The following is a 20,701-nucleotide window of genomic DNA, read 5'->3' as shown; positions in this document are numbered from 1 at the left end:
AAATAAAGAGTTCATCTTAAAGAAACCAGTTTTATTTTTAGTGTGGAAGTGTTTGATCTATCTTTTATTGCAGTGGTTCCCAACCTTTATTCCTCTAAAGCGAATTCTCTCTTAGATGGACTTTTAACCTCCTCTGCCATCTGACAAAAACTTTACACTCCAATATGTTGGGCAGCAGGAGAAGCAAAATCGAACCTGCAACCTTCCGACTTAGAGACGAGCACTCTACCAACCAAGCAGCATAAAGACACCTTTGTGCAGATTCTTCTTCTTGATTCTGATTCTTGTGTCTTCTGATTTAGAGGAGGCTGAAAGTGCCTTCAGAATAACCATCCATCTGTCTAGGATATATATATATATATATACACACACACACACACACACACACATATATATATACACACACACATATATATATATATATATATATATATATATATATATATATATATATATATATATATATATATATATATATATATATATATATATATATATATATATATATATATATATATATATATATATATATATATATATATATATATATATACACACACACAGTTATCTGACATTAAGGCATATGTTATGCTCAAATGCCATGTAGGATTTGTTTTTAATTTGTGGATTCATGCCAGAGATTTTCAATAGGGTGAAGGTCTCGGCTTTGGCTTTCTCCAAAAAGCAAGTGTCATCTGACCAGAGCACCTTCCTCTGTCCCCTACATTCCGTGTCCCTTTCCTCCTCTTCCTCCTCTTCCTCCTTTGTCTCCTCCTCCTCCTCTGCAAAGTCCTGACGTGAAACTGCTGATTTCCGATCTGCTCGCTGGCTCAGCATCATGTAGTCAGCTGCATCCATCCATCCTCCTCCTCCTCCTGAGCTTCATCCTCCTGCTGATCTCTCCTCTTCTTCCTCCTCCTCCTCTTCCTCCTGTCGCGATGCTGCAGGTCGGGGACGAGGCGCTGTATTTCTCGGTGCTGTTTGTGCTGGTGTTTGGGATGACGAGGAGCGCCACGGGTTCCTCCCTCCTCACCGCCTTCCTCTACGTCTTCCTGGTGACGTTCCGCTTCCCGCCGGTACCGGCGGACCAGGCCGGCCGCGTCCTGCGGCCCCGGAGCCTCTCCGGCGGCGTGCCGGTGGTGGCGCACCGCGGAGGCGGACACGACGCTCCGGAGAACACCGTGGCAGCGATCAGAGAGGTCAGACTCCGAATTTTAGCCTAGCCCTGTCCAGGGGGTTAAATCCTACAAATATTGCCATTTGTCAATGTGTGTAGGCTATCTAATGAACCATAACCAATATTTCGTTGGACCACCTTTAGCTTTGATTACGGTTGGCATTTGTTGTGGCATAATGTCACAGTCTTTATCTCCATTGTTGCTTTATGTTTTCAACAAGCTCTAGTATTGATGATGGGAGAGTTGAACCACCTTGCAAAGCCTTCTCCAGCACTGACTTCTACAAAGTTCTTTGCAAAAATAGAGCTTTCGTCTTTCCTGTCGCGACATTCAGGCGCTTCCTTCGGGTCTCTGGACTTTTCTTAAAACTCTCAGCTTCCTTCAGCACCTGGACTATTTCATCTGCCAATATTTCAGACTCTGCAACAAGATGGCGTTCCAACTGTGTGCCAAAGGCTGGGCGAGCTCCACAACTCCTCTATTTTTGGAAAACCTAAGAACCTCCAGTGAGCCAGCACTCTCAGAACCAAGTGTTCTCATGGGCTGATATGGGACTATCAGCTCTTTAGGATACAATGGAGTCTGGGTCTTCTTCTTTCGGGTTTAACAGCAGTTTGCATCCTTTAAGTTGCATTACCGTCATCTGCTGGTTTTATCAACCCACATTGTTTCCCACCTCTCTCATCGTCCCTGTTGACTGTTTCCCTCTCTCTCTTATCAGCAGCTTTCCCACCCTGACGACTGTTTAGTTGCTTTGGCCGTGGCTTTCTTGGAGAAGCCTGCCAACCCTCTCACTACCCACAACACCCACATGAGCATGAACCCATCTAAGAAAAAGTTCAAAGAATCCCAATCACGGCAGTGCTGGGAATTCCTCTTGCCACTTTTATGGATGTAAACTGCCGTTAAACCCAAAAGAAGTAGAAGAAGAAAAAATTCTGTTTGCTTAATTTTACCCTCAGCTTAACAATACAGCTGCTATTTTACAGTGTTTTTACTATGTTTTCTTCAGGCCAGCAGAAACGGGGCAACTGGAGTGGAACTGGACCTGAGCTTTACATCGGAAGGCGTGCCGGTGCTGATGCATGACGAGACGGTGGATCGCACCACCAATGGGTCCGGACCAGTCAGTAAACTGCAGCTTGTTCAACTCAGGAGGCTGGATGCTGCAGCTCGACACAGGCTGAAGTACATAACAACACACACTGTTATTTAAACAAGTCTAACTCTGTTTTAGGAATTAAAAATGTAGGGATAGTTTGTTGACAAAATGCATAAATAATGTGGTACTTAGGTAGAAACTAACCAAGTTTGTGTTTCCAAATAGTTTTTTTGCACTCAAGTTCTTCTTTTTATCTGAATATTTTAATTATTTAAATACTTCAAACTCATCATATGGGTTGTTTTTTCTCTCATGGGAATGAAATGTACTGAAATTTCTGGATATCTTACAAAATAGGTCTTTTGTGGTTTTTAAATGTCAGTTGATAACTAAAAAGAGATTCCATTCATATATAGTAAAATCGATGATTTTAAGGTGAAATTGATCAAAGTCACACACATTCGACCATTTTTAGCCCGAAGATAATGGGTGGCTATAAAACAACCTACGCACTTAACTTTACTGGGTTTATGTTACTGATAAAAACAGTAATAAAAATAAAGATGAGCAGACGCTCGAATGCACTGGATCAACTATCATGAGACAATCTTTCATTTTCATTCATTTTTTCTCCCAAATGTTCATATTTTTAAGTTGAATGATCAATCGGGTGCATTTAAAGATGTTTCCCTGCGCTAAAGGGACAAAACACAGAAATGTCATGTGTTGTCATCATTTTGATTGAAACTAAAAATCCACCTCACACTCCTCAGCCTCCCCGGGAAAGTCTATTCCAGGGTACTGGAGAGGAGGGTCCGGCCGTTAGTCGAACCTCGGATCCAAGAGGAACAATGCGGTTTTCGTCCTGGTCGTGGAACACTGGACCAGCTCTATACCCTCCACCAGGTGCTTGAGGGTTCGTGGGAGTTCGCCCAACCAGTCCACATGTGTTTTGTGGATCTGGAGAAGGCGTTCGACCGCGTCCCCCGAGATGTCCTGTGGGGGGTGCTCCGGGAGTACGGAGTCCGGGGTCCCTTGTTGAGGGCTGTTCGGTCCTTGTATTCCCGGAGCAGGAGTCTGGTTCGCATTGCCGGCAGTAAGTCGGACCTGTTTCCTGTGCACGTTGGCCTCCGGCAGGGGTGTCCTTTGTCACCGGTTCTGTTCATCATATATATGGACAGAATTTCTAGGCACAGCCGGGGGCCAGAGGGGGTCCGGTTTGGGGACCACAGAATCTCATCTCTGCTATTTGCGGATGATGTGGTTCTGTTGGCCCCATCAAGCCTGGATCTCCAGCGTGCACTGACACGGTTCGCAGCCGAGTGTGAAGCAGCTGGGATGACGATCAGCACCTCTAAATCCGAGGCCATGGTTCTCGACCGGAAAAAGGTGGCTTGCCCCCTCCAGGTCGGTGGAGTGCCCTTGTCCCAAGTGGAGGAGTTTAAGTATCTTGGGGTCTTGTTCACGAGTGGGGGAAAGATGGAGCGTGAGATCGACAGGCGGATCGGTGCAGCGTCTGCAGTCATGCGGACGTTGTATCGGTCCGTCGTGGTGAAGAAGGAGCTGAGCCAAAAAGCGAAGCTCTCGATTTACCGGTCGATCTTCGTTCCTACCCTCACCTATGGTCATGAACTATGGGTCATGACCGAAAGAACGAGATCTCGGATACAAGCGGCTGAAATGAGCTTCCTCCGTAGGGTGGCTGGGCGTACCCTTAGAGATAGGGTGAGGAGCTCAGTCACCAGGGAGGAGCTCGGAGTAGAGCCGCTGCCCCTCCACATCGAGAGGAGCCAGCTGAGGTGGCTCGGGCATCTATTTCGGATGCCCCCCTGTTTCGGGCATGTCCCTCCGGTAGGAGGCCTCGGGGCAGACCCAGGACACGCTGGAGGGACTATGTCTCTCGGCTGGCCTGGGAACGCCTTGGGGTGCCACCGGAGGAGCTGGAGGAAGTGTCTGGGGCGAGGGAAGTCTGGGCAACTCTGCTCAGACTGCTGCCTCCGCGACCCGGCCCCGGATAAAGCGGTAGCCAATGGATGGATGGATGGATGGATGGATAAAAATCCACCTGCTGTAACATTTGATCGTATGCTCGGTACCTGTCATTAACACTGAGTTAAGGAAATTCCCCTGTTGCGTTCCACATATTTACAATAAGTGACATAATATATGACACCTTGTTTCTTTGTCTTCCAGGGACCGGTTTAGTGGCGAGAAGGTTCCAACTCTGCAGGAGGCCGTGCAGGAATGTGTCAAACATCAGATGGTCATATTCTTCGACGTGAAAGGTCAACCTGATCAGGTAGAAAACACACCAGAGTAAAATGTGATCTGGAACAACGATGGGGGAAATGTATGAGATTAACATTGAAGTGATGACTGATGGGAAGATCAGGGCAAAAAAAGGAATAAAAATGTTTCTCATAAATAATTGTACTGACTCAATTACAATTGTATTACTACCGGCGGAATTACATGAAATTCCAAGTCGATGTTGGGTGGAACAATTATTTTCCTGTTGAGCCTCCATTTATTCAGGTTTTCATGCATATCATGGTGTATGCACCATACATCCCTTTTATTAAAAAAACCAAAACAAATCTATACATTTATATATCACATTTTATCACATGGATTATTAAAGACTTTCACTAAGATTTCAGGTACGGTTAAATACAAAGCTATGTTTTGTTCCAGTTTGTAATTTTTTTATGTTTTTATTGAGTTTTCAAAACATTTTCAGGCGGCTGCAGTGCTTCATGAGATGTATAAGAAGTTCCCGGTCCTTTACAACTCCAGCATTGTTTCCTCATTTGAACCCAAAGTCATCTACAAGGTAAGGAAAATACTACCTTAGTAAAGAATATATCCATTGTCTTCTTTTAAAGATATTGTTTAATGTTTGATGACATTATTGAATGAAAGTCTCAGCAAACTTGCTGCTCCGTTTAGTTCCATCGCACGACAGCTGCTCCTTTTAGTTTCTGAATTCGTCACCATGTCTTGCTGAGTTTGAATCCTCTCCGGCCCTCAGATGCGTCAGACTGACCCCTCGGTGGTCACAGCTCTCACCCACCAGCCCTGGAGGCTGAGCCGCTTCGGGGACGGCACTCCCCGGACCCTGTCCCACTGGGGCCAGCTGTGGACCGGACTCCTGGACGTCCTGCTGGACTGGGCGCACCACCACATACTGTGGAAGCTGTGCGGCATCTCTGCCATCCTCGTGCAGAAAGATTTCATTTCACAGTGGGTGTTTTCAGGTTTTGTAGCCGAAACGAGTGCCGTCAGTGCGGAACTCCCGTTCATGCTCGAGAAGCAACATTTATTGTGTTTTCACATGTGAAATCAAACGTCAGTGAAGTTTTCTGAAAAACTGAAAAATGGCACACAGAAAATAACTTCTTTCTCTAAGCATCAGTTCATACGAAGCAAAATGGATGCAAAACCTAAAAAAATGAAACTGCAGGTCAAAAAGCATCTGCGACAAGAATAAGGACATTTTATAGCAGTAAAATAAAAATGTGGATCTGTAATATGGCTTAAAAATATGCACTGCAGGGAACAAGCAGCCCCTTTTTCTCTATACTTTACAGCCCCGGAACCAACTTTCAGAGATGAATAAATGATTAAGTTGCAGCACATTAAGTGGTTAATGCGGTAATGGTAGAATGATGATCATTTAAACACATTTTATAACAAGGTGTCATTTCAAATGGCCTCAAATCGCTTTGTCAAGGTGAAGCTATCAAATATGTGCATGAAGATTTAAAGAAAAGACAAAGCTTCTCAATAAATTAACATCCATGTTTCTCATAAATCTTCGTGGTTCATGTGCTCAGTCAGAGTTCGGCCTGTAGATTGTGAGGATGAACTTTTGGCGACCCTGTCATACAATATTCAGTCTTACAGTTTAATGTGGGATCGACAATGAAAGGTTTCTTAGGCTATTAGTGTGATTTTTATCAGATGTTTTTTGTTTTTTTTATCACTGGTTTCCGGTGCATTGCAATTAAAAGAGTTGCTTTTTTTTATTGTGAAGGAACAAAATGCACCACTGTTCCTGTCAACGTATGAGAAGTTTAACACAGAAATGTCAATAATAATGTGAAAACATGGCTGGTTTCACAGAACTAATAACAAGAACCTGCATCTGGGATATTTTCTGACCATTTCATACACCCTACCACTCATTTCAGCATCATATATGTGATGAAAACAAAGTGATTCTGTATCTTTTCAATTCACTTGCCAGGAAATCATTACAAGCCTGATTTTTATACGTATATATAGTAGTTATTAAAACTACGACTTCGTCCGAAGTCATCGGTAATCTCTGGATTCGCTGTTTTGTGTCACGTTTCCACTGAAAAGGGTTTTGTCCTTCTCAGGAAGGAAACTGTATTCATTCAGATTCCTTATCGTTTTCTTCAAACCAGGGATTACGTTGAGTACTGGGCGGCGCGAGGTGTGGAGGTGGTCGGCTGGACCGTGAACTCCGCTGTGGAGAAGGACTACTATCACAACGTGCTGAAGATCAGCTACATCACCGACAGCCTGCTGGAAGACTGCGATCCTCATCTCTGAATGACATGTACACACATGTAAATAGTGTTTTAGGACATACAGGGATATCCAACCTAACATGCATGATCTTTGAAATGAGCGAGGAAACTGGAAAGATGGAAAATAAAAGACGAACACAGGGGTTTCTCCCCTTTTCCAAGTTTTAAACCAATGAAATGCGTGGATAAAATCACTTTAGGTGGAAGGAACCCAGAAGTTGTGATCTAAAGGTTAAAAGGTTAAAAACATGCAGTGATTTGTAGCTGGGATACACATTTTCCTCCCGAGCTCAACGGTCACATTCAACCATGAAGGCTTAGTTCCGTCTCGTTCCTAACCCAGTACCAGCAGCACTACCTCCACCTCGTCTGGATCAGGGATTAGGATTACGCTACCTAAAGATCTTTTCTACCGACTGCGCTGATCTGATCTTCCATGAGCTCTGTTTGCACCTTTAAGAACACGTCATTGTATTTAGCCGTCGCTTTACATTTTAGCGTCATACTTGACATTTAACTAATCATGAACTTCATTTATAGAGAATATCCTGCGAATGGATGTAAACATACTTTGGATTGTATAGTTTGGAAACCTGCCTTCCATTTGTCTTTTGCGCAAATAGATAAGATGCTTTGTGACATGTATTTAATTCCTAAAGCTGCAAGATGATGACAGTACGAGCTGATGTGTACAGATAGTTTGTCATAGTAGTTTTATTTAAATATGCTCATGATACATGATTGCGGATACGTTTTTTTTCATTAGAGAGGGAGAGTTGTAAAATAATCTTGAGGTTTTGTGAATTATTCTTTTATTGATTAATGAATTCATTAAATTTATTTTAATTAACTTTTTAGTTATCGTGAGGTTTTTATTTCTTCATCAAGCTGTGCTTCAGTTGATGCAAGGTTAAAAGTATGACAAGAAATCTCTATAAATCATTGCATCTAGACATGTCATTGTCCATCTTTGATAGAAAATAACCTTTCATACTTCTTGTTTTTTGGAGCTTTCACTAAAAAAAGAAAGGAAGCTTTTATTTCTTTGTATTGTAGATCATTTTAATGTCAATGTGAGTGTTTTTGATGAAACACTTTTTTTTCTTTTTTTTTACTTGAACCAACATTACTAATAAAGCCTGGTTACACTGTAAAGTGAACTGAGTGTGAATTAACTGTCCTGTGCACCTGACTGCTGGTGTGTGCACTGTAAACACAGAGATTTCTATCTGATGGGGGCTTCTCAGAGACACAAACGGCTGCAAGTGAATCCACCCATCTTCTACAACACAGTGTGAAAACAAAACTCAGCTTTAATTGTAGAAAATGTTAGAGTCTGTATACAAAACTGCAGGGACGGATGCTGCAGCTGCCGCACCACACCAAACACAAGCACCACCACTAACTGACCATAGGACAGACCTTTGGGAGAGAGATGGAGTTTCAGAGGGATTTATCTGCAAACTGCTTTGGATATAAGGTCTTATGATCAACTGCAGGCATTTACTTGAATGAGCAGTTAAAGTGCCGCCATGTTAATCAGACAGTTGGCTGCTTATGGGATCTTGCATAATGCCAATAATAGCAGTTTAATGCATTTCTTCAAACAGAGCAAGCCGAAAGACAGTGGGAGTGTTTTGCAGCACCATCTACCTGCTGGAAAAAGGTTTTTCTCAGTTCAGCATATCATCCATAATAAACTAGACCTTCACAGAAAATCTCAAAAAGTATCAGCGATGCCAATCGTTTCACATGATTTGGAACTTAAAGAATGTATCCTGACTTCTATTAGAAACTAAATCAAGAAATGTCTAACCTGTGGCCCCAAGTTAATTTTAAAACGGCCTGCAGGAAGTTTTAAAAATATCGTGAAATTTATGAAAACATACTGTTGACTAAACTATAGCACCGAGTTTTAACACCGGACAGTTTCAGCAAGGCAGCTCTGGCATCGTCAATCTTTTTTTGTCTTTTTCTTTAAAAAAAAAAAAAAAAAAAAAGAGTTTCTATTTAAAATAATGAAAAATATTGAAATCAGTGTCGGGCAGTTTTATAACGTCTCCCACGAGGAAACGCTGTCTCTTTAAAAGCGCACGCGGGGGGCGTGTCGCGACGTCGCGGCGTGCGTCTGCGCGCAGCGTCTTGTGAATGACAGCGGCTGTTTCAGGTTGTGTGACATTGTGGCAGGACGGGGGACGAGCTCGAGCCTCAAAGTGACTCGTGCGGTCTGCCTCATTACACGGTGGCGAGAGGGACGCGGGCGTCGAAGAGCAGCAACGAGGGGAAGACGTGTCGCGTGGGATATGCGCGCGGAGAGTCGAGCCGGCAGCACGTCGCGCAGAGCCTGAAGCGCGCGGCACGCGTCTTTACAAAACTGGTTACAAAACTGCTCGCGCAAGCTCGGCGGAGCTGAGGCAACACACCGTGACTGAACCCGAGGCCGGTGTGGAGCGATGTGCTGCTCTTGAACGAGTCCCGACAAGAAGACGAAGATTCGGTGGGGTTTTTTTTCTTCTTTTTTTTTGTACTTTTAAAGAGCCAAACTTGGGACGTCCAGGTGAACCTCCCTGCGCGTGATGTACACAATTTCAAGAGGTCCCAGCAAACTGGTCACCCAGCGGAGGACAGGTATGTTTATGAAAGCGTTGACTGTAACGTTCTTACTATTTACTTACTTTTATTCATTTTTTTATTTTTTTTTTAAAGAAACTTAATATTTGTCTTATGTTGATTTTAGGGCCCACTCAGCAGCTGGACAGCAAGATTAATGATTTTAAGCACAAACAGACATCCTGGAGCATGCCGGAGTAAGTAAGAGACGCCACCATGTTCTGATGTGACTTCAATGATTCACAGGTTTATCAGGTAAACTTGTGCAGGTTGTTGAGTGGCAGCAGTGGACGTCATCAGCTGGAGACAGACTCGTTTGTTTGTTCATCACTGATCCCCTCTAAACACGCCACACGCTCCCGCTTCCTCATTGCTCAGCCTGTCTGCTTTCCTGACTTTGAACCAGCCGAGCAGGCCATGTGTGTGTTTGTGTGTGACCTTGGGAGAGAGAGAGAGAGAGAGAGAGAGAGGGGTGGGGGGGGTTGGAAGGAGTAATGGCACATGGTCCTTCATGCAGCTGTTGTAATCTCTTGACTGCCTCAATGGAAGAGCCACTAAAACCCTGTTTTTGTCCCCCCCCCCTCCTCCTCTATATTCCCTCCAGCCTTCCTGCACCCAAGATAGTTTTCAACCGCCTGAACGGTAAGAAGTACCACCACCCCACGCCGGCGCTCTCCGATGACAGCCAGCGTGACGAGAGCTTCACTCCTTCCCACGAGGAAAACGTCAAGTTCGTCTACGACGGTGAGGAAGATGAGCCCTTCCTCGTCGTCCGGTCGTAACCAAACACCCCCTGCACGCCGCTGCCTGTTGGGTTTTTTTGTTTTTTTTGTTTTGTGAATGACATTGTTGTGGGTGATCAGAGTTTGTTGGAGCCTCCTCCCCCTCCCAGGCCTCACCCACACAGCTGCTCCAACACTGATATAATGAAATCCTCTCACACCCAACACTTCACACCCCTCTGACCCACCCGGGCAACAATGGCCCAGGAGAACTGCTTTGTTTTGTTGTTGTTGTTGTGGTTCAGATGTAATCCCACCGCTTACTTGAGGCTGCTTGAAAGGTTTTGCCGATTCCACACGCTGACCCACTTTTTGAAGTGTGGCCGTAGTTTTAACATTCACGGGCCTGTCCGGTCTCCTGGAGACTGCACCGGCTCAGCACTTTTGTTTTTTTCTTTTTTTTTTTTACTTTCTCTGTCCTGCTGGCATTGGAGCTCGGCCACAGAAGCTCATAAACAACTTGAGCAACCTTGTAGTTGAGAGGACAAGGACACAAAGAAGGTCCAGCGCTTGACCTTTTCAGGTTAAAACCATTCAGGGATACATTTTGCGCCGCAGCACATCAAACCTATAACTTCACGAGTTTTATTCATGAGACACCTCTGCAGGAGCAGAGTCGAGGGGTGGCGAGAGTCTGAGAACGCGATCGGGTGGGACTAAACAAACGAGGCGATATCAGACGTGGAGCTAATCCACTCAGTGCAGACTTGATGGGGAACAAAAGTCAGAGGTCGTGAACCTTCAGCTCCAGTCTGACGTCCTGCAGCACGAGGGACGGAAAGGAGGGAGGACAGACTGCAGCAGAGATATAATCACTCACGCACACACACATGCACACACACACACACACGTGCACAGGTGTCATTATTTGAAACACAAACATTGAGTGGGCGGGACCGCCCTTCTGGACTTTACTTGTTTAACACTGGGTGTATCTCTGAAGGGGCGGGGGGGGGGGGGGGGGACAATATTCTTTTTCTTTTTTTATTATTTGTTTACTTTTTAACTAAGGACAGATGAGGACGCCTGGCCGTACTGACGGCGTTGTGTTTTCAGCCTGGCAGGAAGTGGCGCAGCAGCAGAAGGAGCCAGAGGCGGCTCGCACAGCGGTCCACTACAAAGAGACGACGCCCAGCCGGCACACGGACGGTGAGTGAACGACCACGGCGTCGTCTCCCCGCCCCCCCGAGCCTCTCGGCCCGTGACCCCGGGACCGGTCGTCTGCACTGGTTCGTGACGGCCAACCATAGTGAGGATTAGTGGAGGTGAGGCTGATCCGTCCAGCTGGAAGACTCAAACCCGTCGTGCAGGAGAGATGAGCCGACTCCCGCCGATTTGGAAATAATTAATCGAGCATCTTGTGCGCTTAATCAATAAACCACGTAAAAACACAGTTTAACACGACAAATAGATTAAATTACAGGGATATAGTAGGATTTAGAAGTGCTCAACCATGTAAAAAGACTAAGCTTTTTTTCCTTGCAACACGTATTCAATATTTAATTGATCAACTGATTTAATTTTGAAGCTCTATACCAAAAATAGTGAACAAACTTGGTTTAAAATATTAGCTGCAGTACCTCGTTATATCCACCAGAGTGCAGTATATACTCGGTGTCTCCTAAAACAACACTGAGATTCAACATTACTAGTGGCCATAAACGGTTTCCATGATATTGTTCCTTATGATTACAGATTTATTATGTTGTTTAGTAATCTTTTTTTTTCACGCTACCATATCGTACTTGTCGGTCATAACAAAGGTCTGAGACCAAAAAACCTGCAATAAAACAGTTAATCAATATCCAAGCGCCGTCCATTGATCTCATGTAGTTATATAGTGAATAATACACCTGAACCCGAGATAACTTAGACAATAGAACACAGGTGAACAAAATATAAGCCTTTGATTTTTGGCATTAATAAAAATGATGTACAGATACATATTCGTGTTAAACGTATTCAAATCTCTCAATAAAATAAATGTGGCGACACATAACGGGGGCAGCTGAGGAGCACCACCCTAAAGATTTTTTTTTAAATGTCTGGAAATGTAAAGTAAAAGTGATTTGAATAAGAAAAAAAATGTTTGGGGCAAGTGGGATTGGGACCATTTCTTTTCAATGCAGACAGTTAATAAAACACATTTTATATTTTGAAAATGCCTTTTAATGTGTCTTTAGCTGAGCATATATATATATATGCTCCAAAGTCCCAGAGAAAGAGACGAATCTTGTATAAAAGAGAAACAAAGAATCACCTGTTTCCTGAAATGTAGTTGTGGCTCAGCTGGTAGAACTGGTTGCCTCCTAATCCTGAGGTTGGCAGTTTAATTCCCCATCTCGTTTCACCACTCCTGAACCAAAACACTAATCAGTGTGGTTGTGAATGAAATGGCAATCAATGTTCCAAATCAGTTTTTACTGTTTTTTTCTGAAGAATCTATAATTCTTCTAAAGTTTCATGCAGTCAGAAAACAAAACACATTCCTATGTGGGCCTCGCCATGGAGTAGTGGTTCGCTCTCATCAGCTCTGGGTTGGAACCCTGGCTGCTGTGGTTTCCTCTCAAGGTCCTAAATCATGCGTTTTAGGTTGATTGGCATAGATTCTCTCTTTCCAATCCTTTACCAAATTAAACCAACCGTTACCTCCAGGTGGCGCCACACACCATGAAAATGTTGTTATACACGCCTTTTCCGAAACACAGAAAACACCTCAGCATAGCTGTCTTCAAGTGGAGATACGTACATATCTGTACTGAGTGCAGAGGTTTTCCAAAGATCAGTGTTTTACAATTGACAAATGGACTTAAGTAGTACACTGCAACAAGCCCAAGATACTAACACTATATTGTAGAAGAAAATCATGTAAAATGCATGATTTATTTTTTTAATGTCAATTTTGCTGTATAAGAAATCTTAGTTTTGAGACTATACTGTAAAAGCAAGGACTAAAAATAAGTAAATAACTTTTAAAACAAGTCAAATTATGTCTAAAAAAAAATAGGATTTGAAATCTTGGCAGGTGGCAAATAACTTGTGGTGTCGTCCCATCAACCAGCGTGGGAACAAAGATTGAATCCCATTTTAAGAAATACTATTTCAGATGGATCGATCTTTAAAATGTGCAAAGAACAAAGACTTTCAATCGCGTCTAACGTCGACTCGTCTGGTTTCCCAGACTTCGTGGCCATCGACCTGGACGAGTGGTGGGCCCAGCGCTTCCTGGCCAACATCGACAAGCTCTCCTGACGCTGGGCGGCGGCTTGTGGGAGGCGACACCTGAGGCAGGACGGCTCGCAGACGAAGCCTGGGCAGGTCTGACGGGTCCGAGCGCCCCCCGACGTGGTCCAGACGGACCGGAGGCGCCGCGACGCCGTCGCACGGGGACTTGACTTGAACGCTTTGCCTTCAATCTGCAGGTTCACCCATCTCGTCAAGACGCACAGCAGGAGACGGGCCGCACACCGGAGGGCGCCGTCTTCAAGAGATGTTACCCATTTTAATAAACCTGACTTTTTATTTTAAAGCGACACTTTGACGACTCCGTGTTTATTGGCTTTAATGTCGACGTGAACAGGCTCCATAGACACTCGCCGCGTTTTGTTTTACATCACATGAACTGCAGAGTTTCAGTCTGATTATTCATCACATCCAGGATTTAAGATTAACTTGCTTGTGAAACATAAAATCAAGAGTGGATGTATCATTAAATAATGAAAAAGGATGAAGACATTAGGGAGAGCACAGGACGGAAAAGAGGTAACAGTTTGTACCCAGTGTTCAGGATGTGGTGGACCTTCGGCCCGACACTTTACTTTAGTGCCGAAAACGAGCGCACCTTGAAAAACGCCGTGTTGAAGCATGAAGGGAACGTCACTGACCACCAAGAAGGGATTACCACACACTAAACTCACCGAGATGAGGCTAGAGGGCATAAAGATGTTTTTTTTTTAAATCCTTTGTTTTTTTTCTTTTCATCTGCCATTTGGTAAAACAAACAAAAAAAATAAAAGAGGGAAAAACTCCAGAGGATTTTTCTTTTCCAGCTTCAGATGAACCTGTCGGGTCCTTTCAGTTCTCGGCCTTCGGCTAAAGGCCAAAGTCTGTAGCAACACGTCTTCACGGCGCTCAGTGCTTCTCCAGAGCTTTGGTCAGGAGGTCGGTGAGGCGGGAGATCATCGGCCGGGGGTCGTCGTTCAGGCCGGCTGCGATCATGGCATTGTCATAAATCTGAAAAACAAGATGAAGAGCAGAGTGGTTACTGTGCAATCAAGTCTTCACTCACCAGCTCCACAGTGATTTCAACAATGAACCAATTCATTTGTCTCCCAACTCATTTATGTCCTTGAAATGATTTTCACTGCCTGAGAGAACAGATATTTCAGAGGCTTGCCAATAAAAAAGAAACACTAATCTCAACACGGTGTTTGTGTCAATTATTGGTGGAGTTTCTCCTGAAATGGTAACAGATTAGAAGATTATTAGACTGCTGGATTTTCCATTGTGCTCGTTTTCTTTTTTTTTTTTGCTGACAAATAGACATGAAGGAAAGCAAAGGCCACAGATGAAAACAGAAACGAGTGACACTTGTTACCTGTTCCAGTAACAATCCAGCCAGCTCGGAGTTGGTGTCCTTCAGTGTGTGCATCTTCTTGATCAGATCGTGTCTAGAAAACAGTGATTAGTTAAAAAAAAAAAACGTGTTATTAGAGTTTCAACAGGATTTCTTTCTAACGACACCCACGTATCAATCCCTCACCCGGCGTTGATTTCCAGCGTGGGCTGCAGTAACTGGGCCCGCTCCTCGGCCGTGCGGGCCAGCTGCTGGGTTCGCAGGAAGTGGCGTGCTGCGCCCATCTCCAGCACTGTGATCATGGCGGGGTGGGTGTCCAGGCGAGGGGTCAGCTGGGGGCACACGCAAAAGTTGGAATTTCACATTTTGGTTCTTGCTTTCTCGGTGTCGCGGTGAAGCGGCGGTCCGTTTTATTACCTTGACGTTAGTGACTCTGGGGCCGAGGCAGTTCTTCATCCAGGCCATGAGGTCGTCGGACTGCTCCTGCGTGAGACGCTCCGCCGCTGCAGGGCAGAGGAGACAGACACATTTCAGGGGTTCAGTTCCGACAACGCAAGCCGACCCACTAATGAGTAGAGAGCAGACGGCCGACCTGGCTTGCTGTCTTCGTACTTCTCCTCCTTGTAGTGATCCACCACGATGTCCGTCTCCACCGAGATCAGCTTCTTCTTCTCGAACTCCCGGAGGTGGAGCAGAGTCAGCTCGTCGAACTGCTCGTAGCAGAACAGCACCTGCAAATCGGCGGAGAAGCGACATTTACGCGCTCCGCAGAATTTCCTCCTCCACGACCGAAAGTCTCCGTAAGTTCCAGTTCCTGTCGGGTCCAATGCGAGCGCCTCACCTCCATGTCCTTCTTCTTCATGGCCTCGTAGTAAGGCGAGTGCTCTGCCAGGTGTCGGTTGGGGGCGCACAGGTAGTAGATGTTGCGGGAGCCGGCCTTCATGCGGGAGCCGTACTCCATCAGGTTGGTGTGCTGCCCGGCTGGCAAAGCCGAAGACTCGAAGCGCAACAGCTTTGCGATGTCCTCCTGCAAATCCATCCGCGAAATCACCAGTTAGAAACACTTGGAAGGACTTTAGCCACACTGTACGACATGAAGTTTACTGTGTGCAGATTGAACGATGAAAACATAAGCAGCCCGACGTCGTACGTGACTCGACGTGATTTTGCGAGAATAAAGTCATAAGCGTGCGCCATCCATTCACGAAAAGGAAACTGGCAAAACCTGAATGCAGCTCCGAAACTTTCGGAATTTATACTTTGGAGAGAAATGGCAAAAAAAAAAAAAAAAGGAGGCAAAGCTTCTCCCATCACAACTCTACTGAGGCCATTGGACTATTTCGACTAAAATAGTTCCAGAAGACTGAAATTATAACGGCTGAGCTGATCGAGAGAAAAAAAAAGAATCTCTGATCCTGCCGATGTGCTCGTGACGCCCCCCCAGGAGAAACCAAAGACGGCGACCTTGACGTCTTGTTCCTGCGTGGTGACGATGCCTTCTCTCATGAAGAGGCTGTAGTCCTCAAAGAAGCTGTTGTACTTCTCGGGCTCCTTCTTGCTCTGGTCCAACAGGAAGCGGATGATCCTCTGCTGGAGAACGTCACGAAGCTTCCTGGAGAAAGAAGAACAAAGTCGTGTATTTATGAGATGAAAGCGCCATCAATGATCCTTCTGATTTTCACAATAAAAAAATAAAAATAAAAAAAAAGCTTAGAGATGGATGTATTCTACATGTATGCAAACAGCGATTCAATAAATAATATTTTGCCTGTGAATGAAAAATATATCAAATCAATGGCGCAATGCTGGTGGTGTACCTGATGAGGGCGCTCTCCTGCAGCAGCTCTCTGCTCAAGTTCAGAGGAATGTCCTCACTGTCCACCACACCTGCACACACACACACACACACACACTTCCTCATCTCATCAGAGACATGAGTTCCTGGATGTGAAGGCAGAAGAGAGGAAGAGGCGGGTGCAGACCTCGCAGGAAGCGCAGCCACTTCGGCAGGATGTCGGCTGCTTTGGTCTGGATCAGAACCTTCCTGCTGTACAGCGCCACACTGGAGCCCATCTCCCTGCTCACGTCGAACATGCTCGGCTTCTGTTGGCAAACACGTCGTTTACCAGTCGTGTCTTAATTACCAATACGTAAAACGTGAGGAAGTAACTTCTCGTGATTCATCATGAGATACCTTAAAACTGAAGGGAACACAACGAAACCGAAGCATTGCAAAGAGAAACGGATCACCCTTCTCACCGTCTCGGGGACGTAAAAGATGCTCCGGATGTTGAGCGGGGCGTCGGCGCGGTAGTGCAGCGTGTAGCGTGGCCGATCGTAGGCCTGAGCGATGTAGCGGTAGAACTCCTCGTGTTGCCAGTCGCTGATCTCTTTCGGCTCCATCGTCCACAAGGCCTGCGGTGTGAAAGGGAACTATTAGAACCATAATAAACTCTACACCACAGGAAGTCCAATCATTTACTTTGCTTGTACTTTAGAATTTGGTTAATTCAAGGCATATATTCAGTGTTACACAGAAGTGTTCCGAATTGAATTAAAAAATCCCGAAACCAAGACCAGCAGCACCCCAGAGGCGGAGAAACTCACCTGCAACGTGTTGAGCCTCCGTCCATTCAGGAAAATAGGGAAACTCACAAAGTTGCTGTACTTGGTTACAACCTCTGAAACAGAAATCACATCACAAGTGCATCAGATCACTTAGTGCCACTCATCAGACAAATCCTGTCATGTCCCATCACATGTTCAGCGTGCAGCCCTCCTCGCTGCACCGATGAGTGGTCAACGAAACAAGACGCTGTCCCACCTTTGACTCTGTCCTCTGCGGAAAACTCCTTGCAGTCGTCTTTGAGATGCAGCACAATCTTGGTTCCCTGCTGAACGCCGCCGGCTTCAGCGATCTCAAAGACTCCAGAGCTGATGAGACACAAGTCGGCGTGTTCGTGGTTTTTACACTCGTTTCACAGATGTTTAAAGCCATCGTCCTCGTCTTCCTGCTCTCACCCGTCGGAGGACCACTTGTATCCGGGTGCGTCGGGTTCAGCCGAGCGGGAGTAGACGTCCACGCAGTCGGCCACCATGAAGGCAGAATAAAATCCCACTCCAAACTGGCCGATGATGGTGCTGCTGGCTTCGGCCTGGTTCTGCAGTGCGTCCAGAAACGCCTGCAATGCAGAGAAGGCCGAGAGAGAGAGAGAGAGAGAGAGAGAGATCAGCAGGACGCATCACACAGACGAATATAAAATGACACAACAGGGAGGAGTGCACCAACAGCCCACCTTGGACCCGGAGCGGGCGATCGTCCCCAGATTGGCCACCAGCTCCTCCTGGGTCATGCCAATTCCCGTGTCCTGTCGGAATCCAGAAAAATCCTCCGTCACTCCAAAATAGTGAATCTACGCATGTTGTGAGACTTAAACCGAAATATTGTAGATATTCTCAATCAAAAACATGAGCGAAAGAAGTTACACTTGGTCATATCACGACTCGGTTTCTGGTCGATACATAGTTCAAGTAAATACTCACATAAAGCATGAATGGGTAAAATCTAGACGAGACGGTGATTGTCTGTGTGGAACTGAGCTCCCATGTCAAGTTGACACACAAAGAGAAACTGACTAATCTGACTTCCTGATGGATGAATATAATCGTATCCCGTTTTATTTCTCCTCTGTGAAGTCACAGAACATGTTCTTCCACAAACAGTAGAGCACCTGGATGGTGAACGTCCCCTTTGCAGCGTCGGTCTGCAGGTGAAGCTCCATCGGGGCCGTTTGACCGTCTGCCGTCATCAACTTGTGGCGGAGTTTCTCCAGGGCGTCGCTGCTATTAGAAATCAGCTCCCTGATGAAAACCTGACAGTCGACGAAGCCACGAGAGAATCAGTCACAATCAGTGAACGTACACGGAAGTAAAATAGTACCTGCTTCGCTGCACTTCTTACCTCTTTCTCAGAGTACAGAGACCTGGCAACAATATCCAGCAGCTTTTTAGTTTCAGCTTGAAATTCATGTTTGGAGAAAGTACCTGGAGAGAAGAGGGGAAGCAGCGTTCACGTCGGTGTCGGTTTAACACGAAACGAGAAGCTGCAGAAGAAAACACGCGGGAGCGGCAACCTTGAACAGACTCTGTATCGCTGATGATGGTGTGCAGAGGCTCCTCTTCTGGCTCCTTCTCAGCCTCCTGTGTGCTGTAGTGAGAGCGCTGGCTGACGCCGAGGCCGGTGCGCTCCGAGCTCCAGACGCCGGGACGACTGCTCCACTTCCTCTGCTGTGCAACCTGCCAGCCTGAGGACGGGAGGAGACACAGGAGGTTTTGCATTGAGACGGTTCCCGTTCTGAATTTGACTCAGTTATGGAAAATACTTGCAACATTAAGCGAAACATATGTTCACAATCCAATCGCTTGAAAGTAGAAATGGAGACTGGATCAGATTAAATGTTCCGGTCATTAAGGAAAAATGTTTTCCATAAAAAAAAAATTCTGAAATCACATAAACAAACAATATCCTGGCACATGAAAAAGACATTTATACCACAGAATACAAATCAAGTGGACATTCTTCTGACATTGTTGATTTTTTATAATATTCTTCTGAAGTCCTTCAGACTAATTCCATAATGTAGAGACAGTATTTAAAAATGTCATTTTGGTTTCTGTACTCACTGGAGTAACAGTGTCTCTTTGACGATAACGACACATGGTAGAATCTTTGACATCAACATATTTGTGATCAATAATAACTACAAATGGAAGCTCCACATGATATATTCACTCAATTGAACTCCAACAGTCACATAGCAGTAAAACTATCAAATAACAGTGTGTCATCTGCATGTAAAGCTTTAGTACTATGCATATTCTGCAAATAAATATAGAGGATCTCTGGCAATATCAACTGTAAAATGACTTAACTAACATTCAGTATTATACAATATTATCGCTGCAACTGAGTGCTGATTTAAAAGATAATGAATCAGAAAATGTTCAAGTTTACTATGTGATTGCATTGTGTTCCCGAAAGCTTGTTGATATTGTAAAGGTCAGATCTCGAGGTGTTTGTATTGACATCTGACTTTGAAGCTCAGTCTGATGTAACATTTCATGCCTTGTTGGAGTTTCGTATCAAACGTATTGCTGCTGCGTGCTCTCGTGAGGGGTTGTGACTCGCACAACCAGCTCTTTTAAAACTTGTAAAATGCAGATAAGTGAAGGAGTCCAGCAGTTTCATGAAGCAGCAGCTGTGATTCTACAGCTGCTCGATGCTATCGATGCTAACGCTGCTAACAGCTCACCTGCTGTGGAGGCGCGACACAAAGTTCGCGTGCTGAGCCGCGACACGAGCCGCGGGGCGGCTCTGTGAGCGGAACCGAGGGCGAAGCGGGCCAGTGACAGACACCGGGACATAATGACACACAAGAGGGGGGAAAAAAGAAGAAGAAATGGGGGAAAAGAGTACGAGGACGACCGTCTCAGGGACACACGCCTGACAACTGTGCTGACAGGACCCGCGACTGCGCGTGAAAATGACGTAACTGAGGCGTCCGTCATCTGCCTGACGAGAAAGAGAGAACTTTACAACTCTCTTCTGAGGTCATCCAGTAAAAAATGAAGTTTGACATTAGTTATTGAAAAGAACCCTCACGGAATCGTCCATTAATTTGTATTTATGTTCTGATACACCCACTTTCTAAATTAAAATCTAGACAATATTAGGACAAAATTGTTTTATTTCCATTCATCTTTTAGACCATTTAATCCTGTTTAGGCACTGGAGCAAACCTCAGCTCACTAGTGGCAAGGGAAAGATACACCCCGGACAAGTCGTCAGTTCATCACAGGTTAAACACACAGAGACAGACAACCACACACTCATT

General features: G+C 45.2%; 3 protein-coding genes across 4 annotated transcripts; 2 read left to right on the top strand and 1 right to left on the bottom strand.

Annotated features, from left to right (window-relative positions):
* Positions 1 to 938: 938 nt before the first annotated feature.
* LOC308141698 (glycerophosphodiester phosphodiesterase 1-like) lies at positions 939 to 6,861 on the top strand (the record flags this gene model as incomplete). Its single annotated transcript, XM_080511907.1, has 6 exons — positions 939 to 1,199; positions 2,191 to 2,366; positions 4,474 to 4,579; positions 5,021 to 5,113; positions 5,312 to 5,523; positions 6,714 to 6,861. 6 exons carry the CDS (start codon positions 939 to 941, stop codon positions 6,859 to 6,861), a joined length of 996 nt encoding a protein of 331 aa, XP_080368033.1.
* Positions 6,862 to 9,031: 2,170 nt separating this feature from the next.
* On the top strand, positions 9,032 to 13,577 carry LOC308141940 (MAPK regulated corepressor interacting protein 2-like). Of its 2 annotated transcripts, none has more exons than XM_080512208.1 (5): positions 9,032 to 9,467; positions 9,577 to 9,646; positions 10,054 to 10,193; positions 11,288 to 11,380; positions 13,413 to 13,577. In XM_080512208.1, exons 1-5 carry the CDS (start codon positions 9,416 to 9,418, stop codon positions 13,481 to 13,483), a joined length of 426 nt encoding a protein of 141 aa, XP_080368334.1. In that variant the 5' UTR covers positions 9,032 to 9,415; the 3' UTR covers positions 13,484 to 13,577. The 2 variants fall into 2 exon arrangements, with proteins under 2 accessions (XP_080368334.1, XP_080368335.1); XM_080512209.1 differs by having other exon boundaries at positions 9,577 to 9,650.
* A 198-nt stretch (positions 13,578 to 13,775) lies between these two features.
* On the bottom strand, positions 13,776 to 20,305 carry trap1 (TNF receptor-associated protein 1). Its single transcript, XM_080512207.1, has 18 exons — positions 20,120 to 20,305; positions 18,941 to 19,111; positions 18,769 to 18,851; positions 18,539 to 18,679; positions 18,104 to 18,175; positions 17,829 to 17,989; positions 17,632 to 17,741; positions 17,415 to 17,488; positions 17,067 to 17,222; positions 16,790 to 16,910; positions 16,625 to 16,694; positions 16,272 to 16,419; positions 15,649 to 15,834; positions 15,400 to 15,538; positions 15,225 to 15,310; positions 14,994 to 15,139; positions 14,829 to 14,901; positions 13,776 to 14,464 (listed from the first exon to the last, which is right to left on the bottom strand). Exons 1-18 carry the CDS (start codon positions 20,229 to 20,231, stop codon positions 14,363 to 14,365), a joined length of 2,151 nt encoding a protein of 716 aa, XP_080368333.1. The 5' UTR covers positions 20,232 to 20,305; the 3' UTR covers positions 13,776 to 14,362.
* Between the last annotated feature and the right edge of the window lie 396 nt (positions 20,306 to 20,701).

This window comes from Blennius ocellaris, assembly GCF_963422515.1.
Source record: "Blennius ocellaris genome assembly, chromosome: 16".
NCBI classification, from domain to species: domain Eukaryota; kingdom Metazoa; phylum Chordata; class Actinopteri; order Blenniiformes; family Blenniidae; genus Blennius; species Blennius ocellaris.
Note: the sequence above shows the minus strand (reverse complement) of the source record. Positions and strands in the feature narration are given on the sequence as shown.

Excerpts from the sequence above, each read along its gene's own strand:
- trap1 (XM_080512207.1), bottom strand. The coding sequence starts at position 20,231 with ATGTCCCGGTGTCTGTCACTGGCCCGCTTCGCCCTCGGTTCCGCTCAC. Across the intron at positions 18,852-18,940 it reads CGATACAGAGTCTGTTCAAG|GTACTTTCTCCAAACATGAA; the intron begins GTTGCCGCTCCC and ends TCTTCTCTCCAG. Across the intron at positions 15,539-15,648 it reads TGAAGAAGAAGGACATGGAG|GTGCTGTTCTGCTACGAGCA; the intron begins GTGAGGCGCTCG and ends GCCGATTTGCAG.
- LOC308141940 (XM_080512208.1), top strand. The coding sequence starts at position 9,416 with ATGTACACAATTTCAAGAGGTCCCAGCAAACTGGTCACCCAGCGGAGG. Across the intron at positions 9,647-10,053 it reads ACATCCTGGAGCATGCCGGA|CCTTCCTGCACCCAAGATAG; the intron begins GTAAGTAAGAGA and ends TATTCCCTCCAG. Across the intron at positions 10,194-11,287 it reads CGTCAAGTTCGTCTACGACG|CCTGGCAGGAAGTGGCGCAG; the intron begins GTGAGGAAGATG and ends TTGTGTTTTCAG.